Source organism: Elephantulus edwardii, unplaced genomic scaffold, assembly GCF_000299155.1.
Source record: "Elephantulus edwardii isolate Elephantulus edwardi_28Jun2011 unplaced genomic scaffold, EleEdw1.0 scaffold00110, whole genome shotgun sequence".
NCBI lineage: Eukaryota > Metazoa > Chordata > Mammalia > Macroscelidea > Macroscelididae > Elephantulus > Elephantulus edwardii.
The window spans coordinates 7,080,283-7,097,879 of NW_006399860.1; the positions used below are offsets into that span (position 1 = coordinate 7,080,283).

Here is a 17,597-nt window from a genome sequence, read left to right on the forward strand (position 1 = left end):
GTACAATGACAGACACATAGATCAATGGAATAGAATTGAGAATCCAGAGATCAACCCATCTATCTATGGTCAACTGATTTTTGACAAGGAGATCTTTGTTTTCTTGATGTTGAGCTTTAGTCCATATAGGAGGCTATAGTCCTTGATCTTCTGCAGCAAGCGCCTCAGGTCCTCCTCAGTTTCAGCAAGCAGAGTTGTGTCATCTGCATAACGCAGGTTGTTGAGGATTCTTCCACCAATCCTGATGCCACATTCCTCTTCTGTAGCCCAGCGTCCGTGATGATCTGTTCTGCATACAGATTGATAAGGTATGGAGACAGAATACATCCCTTACGAACCGCCTTCTTGATTTGGAACCATGTAGTGTCTCCTTGCTCTGTTCTGACAACTGCCTCTTGGTCCGAGTATAATTTTTGCATTAGCACAATCAAGTGTTCTGGGATTCCCATTCTTCTCAGAGTCAGCCACAGCTTATTATGATCCACACAGTCAAAAGCCTTTGCATAGTCAATGAAGCACAGATAGACATTCTTCTGGTATCCTTTGCTTTCTGCTAAGATCCATCTAACATTAGCTATAATATCCCTAGTACCACGACCTCTTCTAAAATCCAGCCTGCACATCTGGCAGTTCTCTGTTGACATATTGTTCCAAATATTTTTGGATAATTTTCAGCAGAATCTTACTTGTATGTGATATCAATGATATTGTTCGATAAATTCCACACTATTGGGTCACCTTTTTTTGGGATGGGAACAAATATCAATCTTTTCCAGTCAGTGGGCCAGCTGGCTGTTCTCCAGATTTCTTGGCACAGCTTTGTGAGCACATCCAGGCCAGTGCCTGTTTGTTGAAATATGTCAATTGGTATGCCGTCAACTGCAGGATTCACTTACTAATTAATTATATTAACTGATTTTTAACCTCCCCAAGTTACTCATTTGAGGGAGCTCTGGTGTCCTAGTGTCAAGAAATTGTGCTGCAATTCAAAGGCACGCAGTTGGAGGCCACCAATTGCTCCACGGTAGAAGGATGCGCAATTTCCCATGTGATTGACTACCTCTGAAAACCCTCCTGAGGGTTGGCTATGGGTCACTTCTAACTCTACAGTACATAATAATAACAACAAGTTACTCATTTTAAGCTCTGTTTGCAAACTATGCCATAAACTAGGGCTTCAAATTTTCCCCCATTTTGTCTTTTATGGTCTCTGTGGTTTTGGCTTTTACCCCTTTGTCCTTGATCCTCTTTGAGTTGCTTTTTGTGTATAGAGTGAGATGTAGATCGTGTTACAGTTTTCTGTAGGTAGAACACTAGTTTTTCCAGCATCATTTGTTAAATGGTCCTTTATTCATTTAATGAGTTTTCTTTTCTTGTCAGATACGTAGATGGAATGATTTCTGGGTTCTTAATTCTATTTCAGTGATGTGTGTGTGTGTGTGTGTGTGTGTGTGTGTGTGTGTGTGTGTTGAGAGCAAGGAGAAAGATACCTCCTACTTTATTTTTGTTTTTCAGAAGAGCTTTGCTTAATCTGAATTTCATTCCATCTCAAATAAAACTGGAAATCGCTTTTTTTTTTCTGCCTTTCTTTCCTTAAAGAATGAATTTGTTATATTGGGGTTGTGTTGAACTATCCTGCCTATTAAATTGGTCTGCTTGGTCTACCATAACAGTTTTTTGTCTAGTTAGATCTATTGTGTTTTTTTGTCATTATATAATGTTCTTCCTTATCTTATATGTGATTTTTATTCCGAAATCTCTTTTATCAGAGACTAGTATTAGCCTTCCAGCTTTCTTATGATTTCTTATGCTTGGTATGTTCTTTTCCCTCACCCTTTGATTTTTAATCCGTCTCTCATTTCTTAAATGTAGCTTTTGTAGATTAATGGGCTTTTAAAGAAAATTATTATTTGCTCTGTTACTCTTTCTCTCTTAATTGGTGGTTATAAGCCATTCCTGTTAAGAGTGATTATAGTTGTCATTTTGTATGAGCTTTTTTTTTTTTTCTGTTGTTGCTAGTTATTTTGTTCTGTCTGCTTTCCCCTGTTGTCTCTGGTTGAAGGACTTCACTAACATATTTTTTAGAGTTGGTCTGTTTTCACAGATTTCTTAAGTTCTGAGTTTTTGTTTGGTGTTTTGTTTTGTTTTTTTGTGCTGTGGGGGTTTTGTTTGGGTTTTTTTTTTTTTTGTCCCCCCGCGAAATAACCTAGCTTCTTGTTTATATTTGTTGGACAGTTTTACCCATTATAGGATCTTGGGCTGCCAATTGTTTTCTTTCAGCCTTTTGTATATGCCATTTCATTGAGTTTCTTACATGGTTTCTGCTGAAAAGTCAGAGCTTGATCTAATTAGTCTCCTTTGTAGGTGGTTATTTTTCTCATGCTACTTTTAGTATTTTATCCTGGTCTTTTATTTTGGAGGATTTGTCTTGATGTTTTTGTTTTGGGGTCTAGTCTGTTTGGAGTTGCAGAGGTCTTTTAATATGGATTTGCTCATTTTATATGATATCTGGAAAGCTTTCTAGTACCTCTTCCACAATTTTCTCAAGCACACATTAGTCTCCAGACAGACATTGTTGCGCTTTAGGATCCTGAGAGGTCCCTGACAGCTGACTTTCCCAATGCAATTCATCTTTTGATTTTTTGGCTGCTAGTACCAAGAGTGATTTTATATATGTATATATTTTTTTTTACAATGAGTATTTGTAGAAAATTCTGTCATGTGATCTCTGACCTCATATTTTGTGCATGTATAATAATTAAATACATTTTATTTACATAAAGAAAATAGATAATATATAACAATCAAAATTCCATCATGAGTTGTTGAGACAAGTTGGAAAACTTCCTGGATGCTGCTAGTAAGGATAAAGGACCACTACCATCTTCCCCAACTGATCTTATAACTGATTCACAGATTGCAGAGCCAATTTTCCTACCTGCTCATCCCAAAACGGAAATAGACATAAGAACACTAGCCTCAAGTCCTTTAAGTCACAGATTATTAATGCATCTTGATTTTGTTTGATCCGTTTCAATCACAGAAGTCAGTAGAAATCTTTAATTTCTTCATCTTTGGCTTTATGACTGATAAGCATACCTGTATAATAGCTGTATTAACAAGTCTTGTGGTTTTAAAGCTCTGTGTAATATCTAATTTTTTAATATAAAGAAAATTCTTAAATTTATTAGAGAAATTCATACAAAGAATCTAAGCTTTCTTAAAAATTGAAAGGTTTGTTTGTATGTCTGAAATGGAGATTGGAGTATAGATTAAAACTTTTACTATGGCAAATACTTTCCACAATTAAGTTGCACATTTTGAAGAATGATTATAACTGTTTAGTCTTATTTACTTTTAAGTGAGTTAGAGATGAAAATATATTTTAAAGTTATGTGAGTTTTTTTAACCTGTTATGGTCAAGTGCTATTGACTTGAGTACAACTTTTAGAGACCCTATAAAGAACAGATCTGAACTCAGTCCTCTCCTGTACCCTTCTTATCATCCTTGGCACATTTGATTCAATTGCCATAGATATGACTTCAGTCCATCTTGTTAAGGGTCTTTCTTACTTCCTTCTTCACTGACCCTTCACATTTCTAAGTATGATTTCCATTTCCAAGGAATCGTTGTTGTTAGGTGTTGTTGAGAATGACTTATAGTGACCATATGAACAAAAGATCTGAACCCTGTTCTATCCTGTGCCAGCCATCCTCACACTTTCTTAGACCCAAAAGCCCATTGCAACAGTCACTAGCCTCTTCTAAAAACATGTCCAACATACATGAGACAAAGCTTCGTTATCTTTGCTTCCAAGGAACTCTGGTTGTACTTTCTCCAAGTCTCATCTATTTGTTCTTTTGGCTATTTAGTAGTCTTCTCCAACACCACAACTCAAATGCATCTATTCTTTTTCTGTCATCCTTATTCATTCATTGTCCAGCTCTCAGATGCATAGCAGGTGATTGGAAAGACTGTGGCTTAACTTGGATGTACCTTAGTGACATCATTGCTCTTCAGGACTTTGTAGAATTGCAAATTGTGGTTAACTATGGCTAACTTTAAGAAGAATAGGAATTTCAGAACACTTAATTATTCTCATGTGAAGTCTATACCTAAATCAAGAAGCTTTTTTCTAAACAAAGCAAGTTAACACTGCATGGCTTAAAATCAGGAAAAGATGTGCATTAGGGTTGTATCTTCGTGCCATACCTCTTCAGTCTGTATGCTAATGAAATGATTTGAGAATCTGGACTTTGTGAAGATGAGAGTGACATCAGGATTGGAGGAAGGCTCATCAACAACCGGCATTATGAAGGTGAGCATTCTTGCTTGCTGAAAGTGAGGACCTGGAGCTCTTGCTGCAGAACTGTAGACTTCCATATGGATTATATCTCAACATCAAGAAAACACAAACACCACTGGTTCAATCGGGCAAGATTAAGCTTGTCAACAATTTAACCTTACTTGGATTTGCAGTGAACATCCTTGGTACCAACAGTCTAGAGATCAGGAGATACACAACATTGGGACAGTGGTTAATTGTAATTAACCCAAATTTCCAGTAGATGTCATTACAAGCATACAATACTATTTTAATCTAGTTTTAAGTATGTGAATATACAAGATTAGTTAGGCCTATATTTTGCAAATGAAATCCGTACATTTAAAATCTTAGAAATTGCATTTCTATGTCCTTAATAGAAATTGGTTTGTTTGTTGTGAGAGAAGGATGAGCAACTTCCTTCTGTGCAATTAAGTGCCTTTGAACACCTACGGGAGGGTCAGTTATGGTCCGTTCTGACTCTGGTACACAACAACCACCATAGAAATTGGGGGGGGAAATGCCCCTATGTGTTTATAAACATTACTCCAATCCATTATTTTTAAATTTTTGATTCCAGGATAAAAAAAAAAAAGCCTATTCTATTTAAAAATCTCTACTGGTTATAAAAAGGCTCCCTTTTGGATCATTATTGCTGCTAGCTAAGCTTACTAACACCTTGGTTTTATTTTTTATATTATTTAATTGGTAATATTTGATAAACTAAAATAATGATAATCTAGTGTAGTTGTTTGGCAGTAGGAGTGGTATCCACTTCCTAAACAACATGCCTCTGGAAACTCTATGAGCTTTGATAAATGTCGATAGTTACAGAAAGGCTTTCAGGCCTTTTGTTCACAGGGTCGCTATGAGTCCTGCTTGACTTGATGGCAATGAGCAACACTTGACTCTACAGCAATCAACAACAACAATGTAGTTATTCTTTTGACAAAGAGGAAATATTCCAGTAAAAACACTTATTTCATAACTTTGTTTTAAGAGGTAGAAATAGAGGACATTTATTTATCATTTATATTTGAAGAAAGATGTGTATGTGTGAAAATTCCAAACTTAAGAAGTTAGTTCACTCAGCATGACGCTCTCTAGACTCTCTGATGTGATCCAGTATTTTGTTAAATGTTTTCTGCTAGTGCTGCATAGTATTCTGTTGTGTGAATGTACTATAATTTCTAATCCATTAGTTTATTGGAGGGGTATGTCCATTTTCTTGCTATTGTGAGTAATGCTGCTATGAACATAGGGATACAAATCTCCATTTATCTCAGTTCTGGTTTCCTCATGGAATATTTCTAGCAGTGTAAAAGCTGGGTCATACAGAATTTCAATGTTAAGCTTTTTAAGGAAATGCAAAATTGTCTTCCAGAATGATTGTACCACTTTACTAACTCACCAACAATAGAGTTCCAATCTCTCCACATCCTCCCCATTTATTTCTTGCCATGCTGTTAAACTTTGCTATTGCTACAGAGGTAGAATGGTATCTTATTGTGGTTTTGATTTGCATTTCTCTAATTGCCAGTGGTTTTGACCATTTCTTCAAGTGTGCTGGCTATTTGAATGTCTTCATTTTTCTTTTTTCTTGTGGAGGCCCTCATTTGCCATTGAGTTTACTCTGACCTTACACACACAACAGCTCTATCTTGAGCCAGTTTCACTGTCTGATACACCTACCCCTATTAGCACAGCTGAGTCAATGCAGCTCATCCAGGTTCTTCTTCTCTTGCACTGTCTCTCAATCTTTCCAAGTATGATGCCCTTCTCTTAGGATTGGTCCTACCTTACAACATGCTCAAACTATGTCAGACAGAGTTTAAAATCCTTACCTCCAAGGAGCAAGCTGGTTTCATCCTCTCCAGGATGGACCTGTTTGTTCTCTTAGCAGTCCATGGTATATTCAATATTCTTCTCCAGGACCACAAGTCAGAGGTATCTATTCTGAAAGCAGAATCCCTGACAGCAGATTTTCCCAATGCATTCATTTTTTTATTTCCTCACTAGTGGTACCAAGAGTGTTTGTTGATTGTGGAACCAAGCAAGCTTTAGCTGATAACAATCTCAATCTCTTCTCTATCTATCATGATGCTGCCAATTGGCCCACTGGTGAGAATCTTTGTTTTCTTGATGTTGAGCTTAAAGGCTGCATTCCTTGCCCTTCTGCAGTAAATGCCTTAGGTCTACCTCAGTTTCAGCAAGCAAGGTTGTGTCATCTGCATAATTCAGATTGTTGATGAGTTTACCTCAACTCCTGGCTGGAAGAGATGTATCTTTATTCCCATTCTAAAAAACAAAACAAAACAAAACAAAAAACCAGGGACTCAACAGAGTGTGAAAATTATCAAACAATATCATTAATATCACATGAAAGCCAGATCTCCTGAAAATTACTAAAAAATTATTGGGACAGTGTGTCAACAGAAAACTGCCAGACGTGCAGGTTGGATTTAGAAGAGGCCATGGCATTAGGGGTATCTGCTGTCAGGGACCACTCCAGCGCACAGAAGAGCAACAAAGTCCTTCTAGAGTAAGTTGTGCCTGATCCAGACCATGATCTTTGCAATTACCAGAGAGCTAGACAATGATTTAGGATGATAAAAGAATCGATGCCTTGATTTGTGGTGCTGGAGAAGAGTATTAAATATACCATGAGCTGCTAAGAGTGTGAAATCAAGCTGCTCCTCAGAGGCAAGCAATTTGAAGCTCTGTCTGACATACTTTTGGCTTGTTGCAAGGAGAGATTAGTTTATGGAGAGGGACATCATGCTTGGAAGGGTGGGGGACAGCACAAGAGAGGAAGATCCTGCATGAGATTCAGTGACTGCAATAATGGTGCTAAGTGTGTCACAGACAATGAAGTTGGCTCAGGATAGGGCAGGATTCTGAGCTGTTCATAGGGTTGCTGTGAGTTGCAGGTGACTCGATGGCACATGGCAATAATTGCATGGGAGGAGATTGTCCATCCTTCTCCTGTTGAGAAGATGGTGGATTTGAACTGTGTGTCCTCAGGATTATAGTGCAGATTCTTGCAACTAGGGCACCAGAACTCCTATAGATAGTTAATAGTTACCTTGAAATATGTAAAAGGAAAAATAAAAGGTGGGTGTCCAGATGTGATTTTAAAAGTACAATAATATTTTCATTTTAAGTGGAGGTTATGTTTTAAATCTTTCCTCTTAGAAAAAAATGTTGGGGGAGGAGTGGGAAAGGCAGAGATCATATTGTTATATGCTGTTGATTCAGAACAGACTCACACCTGACCTCTAGTGGATTTTCAGATGTTATACATATTATAGGAAGAGACTGAATCTTTCTTCCTTACAGAATCTGGAGGATTCAAACCACATTCCTTTGGGTTGGCAGAGTAACTCCTTACCATTAAGCCACCAGAACTACCGTAGTGGTCATAACATGACTTTAGAAGTCACATAACTGTCCATGAACTGTGATGTGAGTAGTTAGATCCTGTATGGCATAGCCACACCATGTATTACTATACAGAGAAGATATTATCTGTGGCACTTCAAAATAGGGACAAATCTCTCTCTCTCTCTCACACACACACACACGTGAATGTTAGAAGTTGGATGTATACTGTATGGTTTCATTTATGTGATGTGAATGAAACAAGGAAAAAAACCAACAAACCAAACAAACCCCATTATCTTAGCAGCCGAGGTAGTGGAGTGAGGGTAGGTAGTGACTGGAAGGAAATTCCTGGGATGCTAGTCTATTTTATTTATTCGTGTTTGATTGCTGATTTTCCAAAAATGTCCAATTTGTAAGAATCCATTGCTCTGTGTTTTTACATTTCTGATAACACATTATATTATCTTTTAAAGTTCCAAAATTGCACCACAACAAGATAAAGGTAAACAATCCAATTGACAAATGGGCACAGGATATGAACAGACACTTCACCAAAGAATATATTCAGATGGCAAACAAACACATGAAGAAATGTTCAAAATCCCTAGCTCTGAAAGAGATACAAATCAAAACAACTATGAGATATAATCTCATCCCAATAAGATTAGCAAAATTTGACAGAACAGCAAACAACAAATGTTGGCGAGACTGTGGAGAATTTTGAACCCTTATTCACTGTTGATGGGAGTGTGAACTGGTGCAACTACTATGGAAGGCAGTGTGGTGCTTTCTGAAAAAGTTGGAAATAGGAATACCATTATGGACATTATGCTGAGTGAAATATCTCAGTCACAAAGGTACAAATACTGCATAATGCCACTGTTATAAAACAGGACTGACATTGGGGGGAATCTAAGAAAAGAAGGAATAAATAATGTATATTGTATTGAAACAGATGAGGGAGATAACTGTTTGAAAGGAATATATGATTGTTATTTTCATGACAAGAGTCCAGAATGAGAGCTTCATGGAGGAGTGGATGGGGGGAAGGGATTGCATAATAATGAAAGTTGGGTTTTTTTAACTTTTCAAAGAAAAACCAACTGGGGGGAGGGGTGGGCAGGTAGGGAAATGTGCAATAATGAATGAATGGAAATCCAAAGTCTCTATAAACTTTTATTAAAATTTCAATCTAAAAAAGTTCCAAAATTGAGATGAAAGATTACTCCTATTTCATGGTATCATTTTGTAATTTAAATGAAAAATGTGTTAACATTTTAAATGCCAGAAAGGGAAAAATTAAGATATATTACTTCATTGCAATACTAGAACCTGGAGTCATACACAGTGGAAACAACTCTCTTTACAAATGAATGATAATATAGCATGTTGCCCAATAGAATATGGATTCTAAATGTTAGATATTATTGTTTAATAACACTATTATTAATATTGATTTGATAAGAGAAATTGAGGAGAACCTGAAGCACTTTCTGCAGAAAGTCAAGGACTGCAACCTTCAATATGGATTGAAGTTCAATATCAAGAAAACAAAAATTCTCACCACTGGGCCAATTGGCTGCATCATGGTGGATGGTGAAGAGATTGAGATTGTAAACAGCTTTAGCTTGCTTGGCTCCACAATCAACCTTCTTGGCACCAGCAGCCAGGAAATTAAAAGATATATTGCATCAGGAAAGTCCATTGTCAGAGACCTGTCCAGAGTACTGAAGAGCAACGGTGACAGTCTGGAGACTAAAGTGCACCTGATACAGGCCATGGTCTTTGTAATCACTTGCTATGCATCAGAGAGTTGGACTAAGGATGACAGATGGAGAATTGGTCCTTTTGACATGTGGTGTTGGAAAAGAGTATTGAATATATACCATGGACTGTTAAAAGAATGAACAGGTTCTTCCTAGAGAGGGTGAAACCAGCCTGCTCCTGGAGGCAAGTAGTACTCTAAAGCTTTGTCTGACATATTATGAACATGTTGCAAGGTGGGATCAGTCCAAGAGGGACGTCACTCTTGGTAAGGCTGAGTTAGAGCACAGGAGAAGAAGACACTCAAAGAGACAGATTTATTCAATGACTCTGATAATGTGGATAGGTGTGTCAGACACAGTAAGATTGGCACAGGATAGAGCAGGGTTTAGGGCTGTTGTACATAGGGTCCTTATGAGTTGCAGACCACTCGACAGTACATAAAAACAACAACAACATGATAGAAGAATTTTTCTCTGGAAGCAGTACAACCTAGACCACACCATATTTTAGCATCTGGTATTTGTTAGCTCATGTTCCTAAGTTCACCTCCTCCCTTGGTCATTGGCAATAGGAAATCAATGACCACAGATGAACTTTACACCATGGGCTTTCAGTTGGGAATGAAAGTTGAGAACTTACCTTGTTTTGATGTAGTCTGAATTAATAAGTTATACTGCCTCTGTGGTTATCCTTATTGGCTATCATATTCTTATTGCACTCTGGCATGAGAAGTAGCAGCAATCAGTACATCTGTGTTACTTTAGCATTTTTTAAAAGTAACTTAAAAATGACTGACAAATCATTACAAAGGGACTTAAGCAGATGTTGTAAATAATTAACTTCTCAAAAGAAGAATTGTGTACTTACTGAGGAGTTCATAGTGCTTTCGAGTTGTTAAAATCTTTGTTAAGCACACCATTGAAGATGAGGTTCAGAGACTTGGCTTTCACCATCATCTTAATATTCTTTGGAGAACTCTCTGCAGAAGGTAAAAATAATCCTTAAAACTCTTTATTATCAAACAATGAATAATGTTCATAAGATGGAGGGCTTTTAAAATTTGTGTCAATTTTATAAAAGCAAATTAGTTTAAAATAATTTATTATCATATTTAAATAAATAGTATAACTTTGGAGGAAAAATTACTCAAAAACCCACTTTGTACTTGGAGACTAGCCGACAGGACCTAGATACTTTTAAAGAGTTTTCAAGTTAGCAGTACCACTATTTAGAAATATGATTGTAACCTGAATTCATTCTCAAATTCCTTTTAACATCAACAGAACTGGATTAAGTTTAGTCGTCTGCTGATAAAATAAATTTGATGTAGAAAACTTGCAAAACCAAAGAAATCAGAAAGACTTTTACTCTTCATTTGTCTCATTTGCTTAATCCTTGGCTGGAGTCCTAAAGGGGCAATTAACAATACAAAACAACTTTGATTACTAGATGAGTATTCTATTTCTTTGTTGCAGATTTTTCTTTTAAAAACCTTGTTAAGTTTGGTTAAGTTAAACCAAAAAAAATCTAAAAAAAAAAAAGTAATAGTGAAAGGAGATTCCATTAATACTTAGGATAACAAATATAAAACAGGCCAAGACCTGTGGGCATTTCTTGTTGTTATGTACCATCAAGCCATCATCAACTCATAGTTGTTCCTCTAGCGGGTTTTAGAATCAGTAAATTGTATAGAAGGAGATTGCTCATCTTTCTTTTGCAGAAAAACTGGTGGGCAGGACGTCTTTATAGACAGACTGTCTAATATGTTAGATCAATGTGAAAGTGAAGTGCAGGCAGTTTACAAGTGTGAGAGACTTAGGAACAGTTGTCAGTGTTATTAGTCTGTAGGATTGAGAAGCCAGGTAGGTCATCAGTCCTAAGCAAGAATAAATGTACAGACTGAGAAGCCATTGCTGTTAAGACATCTCTAATAGAAATATCTTTTTTGGCCCATTAAAGGATAAGATTTGTGTTTGAATTAGTAAAAAGAGGTACAAGGACATGAGGGATATTTCTGACCTCATGGGAACTGGTTTTCTATTAGTTGAATACAAATTCGTGGTGGAATTAAGAGGTCAGATAATGCTGTCCTTATGTTGCCTTTGCTCCTTTTACAGAGTTTTGTTTTGATTTTTAACTATATTTTCCCAATATTTTCAATTTTTAAAAAATTTTATTTGAATGAAAGTTTATATAGAATTTGGATTTCCATCCATTCATTTTTACAAATTTGCCTCCCTCAGTTCACCTTTCTCTTTGAAAAAAAAAAATCATTTCATTGTTGCACAATTTTCCCTCTCCCAATCCACTTTGCTATGCAGCTCTTATTCTGGACTGTTGTCATGCAAATAATACCTAATCATATATTCCTTTTAAACAATTCTTTCCCTTTCTGTTTCAATGCAATGTACATTATTTATCCCCTCTTATTTTCCTCCCAACCCTCATTTCAGTCCTGTTTTAGAACAGTGGCATTAGACATTGCTTTTGCTTTTGTGACTGAGATTTTTTACTCAGCACAATGTCCTCCAGGGTCACTCATTTTGTATAATATATGTTCCTTATTTTTCTGTGCTGCATAGTATTCCATTGTGTGAATATACCACAGCTTCTCTATCCATTCATATCCCAGTCTGTGGCTTTCCTTTTTACCCTGTTGGAGAAGTTTTTTGATGTGCATAGGGGTTTGATTCTTAGCTCTTTTATTCTCATCTGGTGGAAAAGGTTAACTATATTTTTAAAAGCCATTTTCTGAAAAATTCTGAAGGTTTGGACAACTTACAGAGAATTTTATCTATACTATCTAGGACTTTTCAGTTCCATTTTTTGGCCATATACCATCATGCAAATTGATCATTTGACATGTAACTCATACAGACTGAGACAAGTTGTAAATATGAACACGTGATTAATTTCAAAGACAGTTTAAGAAAATATTTTAGTATGTTAGGTTAACAATCTTTACCAATCCATCATCTATTGTGTTGCTGCAATTGGTCCAGTGATGAGAATCTTTATCTTCTTGATACCGAGCCTCAATCTATATTGAAGGCTGCAGTCTTTGACCCGTTGCTGCAAGTGCTACAGGCCCTTCTCAGTTTCAGCAAGCAGGGTTGTGTCATCTGCGTAAAACAGACTGCTGATGAGTCTTATAATTAACATGACCTGTTTCTTTTTCCTCTTAAAATTGTAATGCTAACATTACACAAATGACTCACATTATGTTCCTGTTGGACAGCATTGTTTAACAAATTCGGAGAAAAAGTTTCTCTGGAAAAGGAGTTTGTTTAGTTATTGCTGACTATTAAAGGCTGGAGCTGCTGAAAGATTGATTGTAAAAGGAAAACAATGCTAAACTTGTCAACCAAAAAAATCTTTAAGAAAAGAGAGTTAATAAAAATAAGTCCCAGTTAAAGTGCTCTAGACACATTTAAAGTTATTGATATTTGGCTAGAAATATTGTGGTTTTAGTGAATATTTTGTATTCTCAGCTTTGTGTTTATTTATTTCAGAAAAACCCTGTGATATTCCTCCTATAGAAAATGGAAGAATTGCCCAGTATTACTATACATTTAAAAGCTATTACTTTCCAATGGGCATAGATAAAAAATTGCCATTTTCCTGCTTGGCTGGTTATACCACAGAAACTGGAAAACAGGAAGAGAAAACTACATGTACAAAAGAAGGCTGGTCTCCAGAACCGAGGTGCTTCAGTAAGTCATCTGAGTGTTTACATGTAATATTTTCAGTAGTCAGATAACTTAATACCCATAAATAGGGGCATAATTTCCTATGACTCGATGGCACTTAACAAAAACAAGAACAAGAAAACATAAGGGAAGCCCTGGTGGCCTAGTGGTAAGAAGTTGTGCTGCCAAGCCAAAGCCGCACAATTTGAATCTGCTAGCTGCGCAGGGGGAGAAAGATGGTCAGTCTCCTCCTGTGTAAGTTACTACCTCTGAAAACCCATTGGAAGATCAGCTATGAGTCAGGTCCAACTACACAGCATATAACAACTACATTAAAACATACGGAGAGCTGGTGGCCTAGTCATGAGGAGTCACACTGTTAACATTAAGGTAGCAGTTCAAATCCACTAGCTGCTCCTTAAAAGACCGATACACAATCTCTTCTCTTGCAATGTACAATCTCTAAAAACCACCTAGGGGATGAGTTATGAGTCAGCTCAGTCTCAGCAGTACACAACAACAAAAAAACATGGAAGTGAATAAATCTTTTGCATAGAGAAGAGCAAAATTTTTGTTACCCTCTTTTCTTACAGAGTACATTCTACAAGTCTGCCAACCAACTGTTTCATTTTAACTATTATATTTTTGCTTATTTCTCCTAATAACCTGTGAAGAGAAGAAAGTTAATTTCTGAGATTGCTACATATCATCATTTTTTAAAACAGAAACTCAACTGAGTTACTTTAAGTAATAAGAAGCTTATATGAAAAAGTGTTCATTAAAAGTGAGAAAAATTTTTCAGACACCAGCATCAGAAAAAACCAACCTAATAGTGAACATCTCTATTGTTTTCTGGTTTCAAAACCAAATCCATTCTTTTTTGTGAAGGCTTCATATCAGATAAAATCCATAAAATATTTTTCCTTGAATTTGCGTTTTAATTTGTGAGAAGAACAACTATTGATTGATCTTACCCTTTTAGAGCTGATTTTGCTATAGGTCTGTCAGTTGGCTTCTTCACTAAGCTCTCTCTTTCAGAGGATAGAGCTTTGAATAAATCTATTTACTCAAGAAGAGATTACTGTCACTATTGGCATCCATTTCCTAAATAACATACCTCTGGAAAATCTCTATGAACTTTGATAAATGTCGATAGCTGTAGAGGGGTTTCAGGCCTTTTGTTCATAGAGTCTCTATGAGTCGTGCTTGACTAGAAGGCAATCAACAACAATTGTCCTTCGGAAACATATTCTTTAAAAAAAAATGCCCATCCTATGACATGAGGACAAACAAAGAACATTATACATTAGCATAAACTATGTACTCACCCTAATAAATAGATCTCATTCATCCCCAACTAAGAAAAAATAGATTAAACAATTTAGATTTATTAGCTACTTTCACTCGTATTAGTTGAGTTATGATTGAGTCATAGCTGACTCTCCACCAGATTTTTAGAAGCTGAAAGCCACACGGGAGATTGCCATCTGTCTCCTGTGAAGCTGCCAGTAGATTTGAATTTGCTGCTTTTAGATTACCAGCACAAATTTCTATGGAACTAGGAAAGAATTCAAGTTTAGCCATGGCATGTGGTGGTTAATAGATGGCCTCTGCTGTCAAACTGTCTGTATGCAGATCCAACTTGCCCACTGGACTGTGACTTAAAGTTTTTGAACTTTATTTCTGGTCTACAAAGTGAAACTAATACCTCTGTTTCAATAAGATCATTCTCATAGTGTGCATATAACACAGGACATAGCGTTAATTTAATAATAGCTTTAGAAAAGTGTTTTAATCTTTTCCTAACTGATTAGTCATGCTAAACTGAAGGCCACTGTAGTGAAGTTGGACCCTCCAGCAGGTTTTCAGAGGCAGTAAATCACATGGGAAGAGATTGTCCATCTTCCTCCCTTGGAGACACTGGTGGATCCAAACCATGGAGAATCATGGCCTTTGCTTAAGATTCAGCCTTTGAGTTAGCGGCACAGCTCCCTAGAGGTTTATGAAACTTTATAATAAGACTCTGGTGGCCCTAGAGGGTAAGAAGTTGCACTGCCAACTGAAAGGCAGGAGACTTGAACCCATCAGCTCCTCTCTAGGAGAAAAAGGGACATCTATGTGAGGGTCAGCTATGAGTTGGCTCCAACTTGATACAATAACAACAATGAAATGGTAGTGCTTCAAACACTGTTAAAGTGTTCCTTGTTTAATACACCTTTGTCATATATACTTACAAAACACACCCCCCAACTCTACAAATTTACACATTTTAAGTGTCTGTAATTTAGGCATAGTCTACATGAAGCGTTTATTCTTTATTGTAAAGATAAGTGACACCAAAAATTTGATGAGTGAATGATTAAATACAGTTAAGATGTTAAGATGTCTGAAGAATTATTTCAGGGTATTTAAAATAGATACAAGCTTTTCTCACTGTCAAAAGTCAAAACTCACAAAAAGTCCAAGATGGATCCAACTCAGATGAGCTCCAGCAGGTTTTTGGAGGCTGTAAATTACATAGGAAGTGATTGCCCCTCTTTCTCCTGTATAGCTGCTGTTAATTATAATCTCCCAACTTTGGATTGGCTGTGCAACTAACAGATTATGCCACCAAAGCTCCATATGCTTTTGTACATGCTAATACACAGCCACACTGTGTGTTTTGATATTAGGAAGTCAACTGAGCGGAAATTATTTTGTTTACATCGAGAGCAATAGAAAGAACTCTGGACCCATGGTAGGAATGACTATTGGAGCTGAAACTTGGAAATATAAAGAAAACCAATATAAATAAAAAATCATTTCTCAAAACTCAAATAAGCAAAAATCAGATGCTGTCTATTTCTAAAATTAATTTAAGAAATTGAGAAGTGGAAATTTTTCCTTTTCTCTTTTTTAAATTCTAACAAGAAGTAATGATATATTTTCCTCTTCATCTGATAACTCAGTAAAAGAAAACATGAATTTATTCTTGAGTTCAAAGACATGTATTTTCTTCCCCTTAGAAAAATGCACTAAGCCGGACCTGAGGAATGGTTATGTCTCTGATACAAAGTTATTGTACAGGATTCACGAAAGCATGCGTTATGGCTGTGCTTCGGGATACAAGACCACAGGAGGGAAGGATGAAGAGGTGGTGCAGTGTCTCTCCAGTGGATGGGCTTCTCAGCCGGCCTGTAGAAAGGAGCATGGTATGCACTTTAGACTCATTTCCTAAAACTGAAGATGAGGGCTTCTGGAGTTCCTACTTTCTTATCTTCATAAGCATTCAAAATAATTTATAACATGACTGTAAAAGCACAAGCTGTATTGTGTTGTTATTCTCAAATGCTCACTTTTTTTTTGATACAGTAGTTCTCAACACCCAGAACATACCTATTCTGGTAATTTTTACCATATACAAAAGGAATTGGAGAGGAATAAAATAAGCAAGTTAATGAATCTGATTCCTTCTGGAGTGTGAGTATGATGTTTGGGTGTTCATGCTTTTGTGTGACGTGTCTCCCATAAACCTTGTTATGGCATTGGCACATTACCCATCTGAGATAAAAGGAAAAAAATCTGATTCCTGAAACATAGGAAAATTACTATTACCTTTATTGGAAAATTACTTGCACTAATCTTCATTGTTTTATTCTATAAACCAATACTACTGTTGTTGCTAGGAGCTGTCCACTTCCTAAATAACATGCCTCCAGAAACTTCTATGAAATTTAATAAATTTCGATAGTTGAAGAGGGTCTTCAGGCCTTTCGTTCATAGGGTCGTTATGAATTGTGTGCGACTCGAAGGTATTCAACAATAGTGTCTTATGTAAAGAACTCTCCTGGCCTAACAGAGAACTTCACTATTAATCCACCAGTGGCTACGAGAGAGAAAGATGAGCAATCTTCTCTTATGCTATTTATAGATGCTGTTGAAAACCTACTGGAGGGTAAGCTATGAATTATTTCTGACTCAATGACAATGAATTGAGTGACCTCATGTGACAGAGTAGAAATGTACCATCTGGTTTCAGAGGCTGTAATCTTTACAGGATAGAACTTGAAATGGACTTTTTTTACTATAAATGCAACACTGTTCTTCTGTTTTTCATTCCCTGCATAATATATCATATGATTATCTGATTCAAAGTGGCCATAGCTGGTCCATCACAACTCACTAGTGACTGTTGTTGTTGTTATGTGCTGCTGAGTCACTTACGACTCATAGCGACCCTGTGTACAACAGCCCTAAACTCGGCTCTGTCCTGTGCCAATCGCACTGTCTCTGACACTCCCATCCCGATTACCCCAGTCACTGAATCAGTATACCTCATAGAGGGCATTCTCCTCCTGCACTGTCCCTCCACCCTACCAAGCATGATGTTCTTCTCCAAGGACTCCTTACAACATGTCCAAAGTGTGTTAGACGGAACCTCAGAATCCTTGCC

At 36.7% G+C, this 17,597-nt stretch overlaps 1 protein-coding gene across 1 annotated transcript in view; it reads left to right on the top strand.

Annotated features, from left to right (window-relative positions):
* Window positions 1-10,400: 10,400 nt before the first annotated feature.
* The window catches only part of F13B (coagulation factor XIII, B polypeptide), a 30,245-nt gene continuing 23,048 nt past the window's right edge, over window positions 10,401-17,597 (top strand). Inside the window, exons 1-3 of the mRNA XM_006892104.1 lie at window positions 10,401-10,464; window positions 12,989-13,189; window positions 16,171-16,356. Coding sequence (XP_006892166.1) covers window positions 10,401-10,464; window positions 12,989-13,189; window positions 16,171-16,356 — 451 coding nt within the window. The remainder of the gene's footprint in view (window positions 10,465-12,988; window positions 13,190-16,170; window positions 16,357-17,597) is intronic.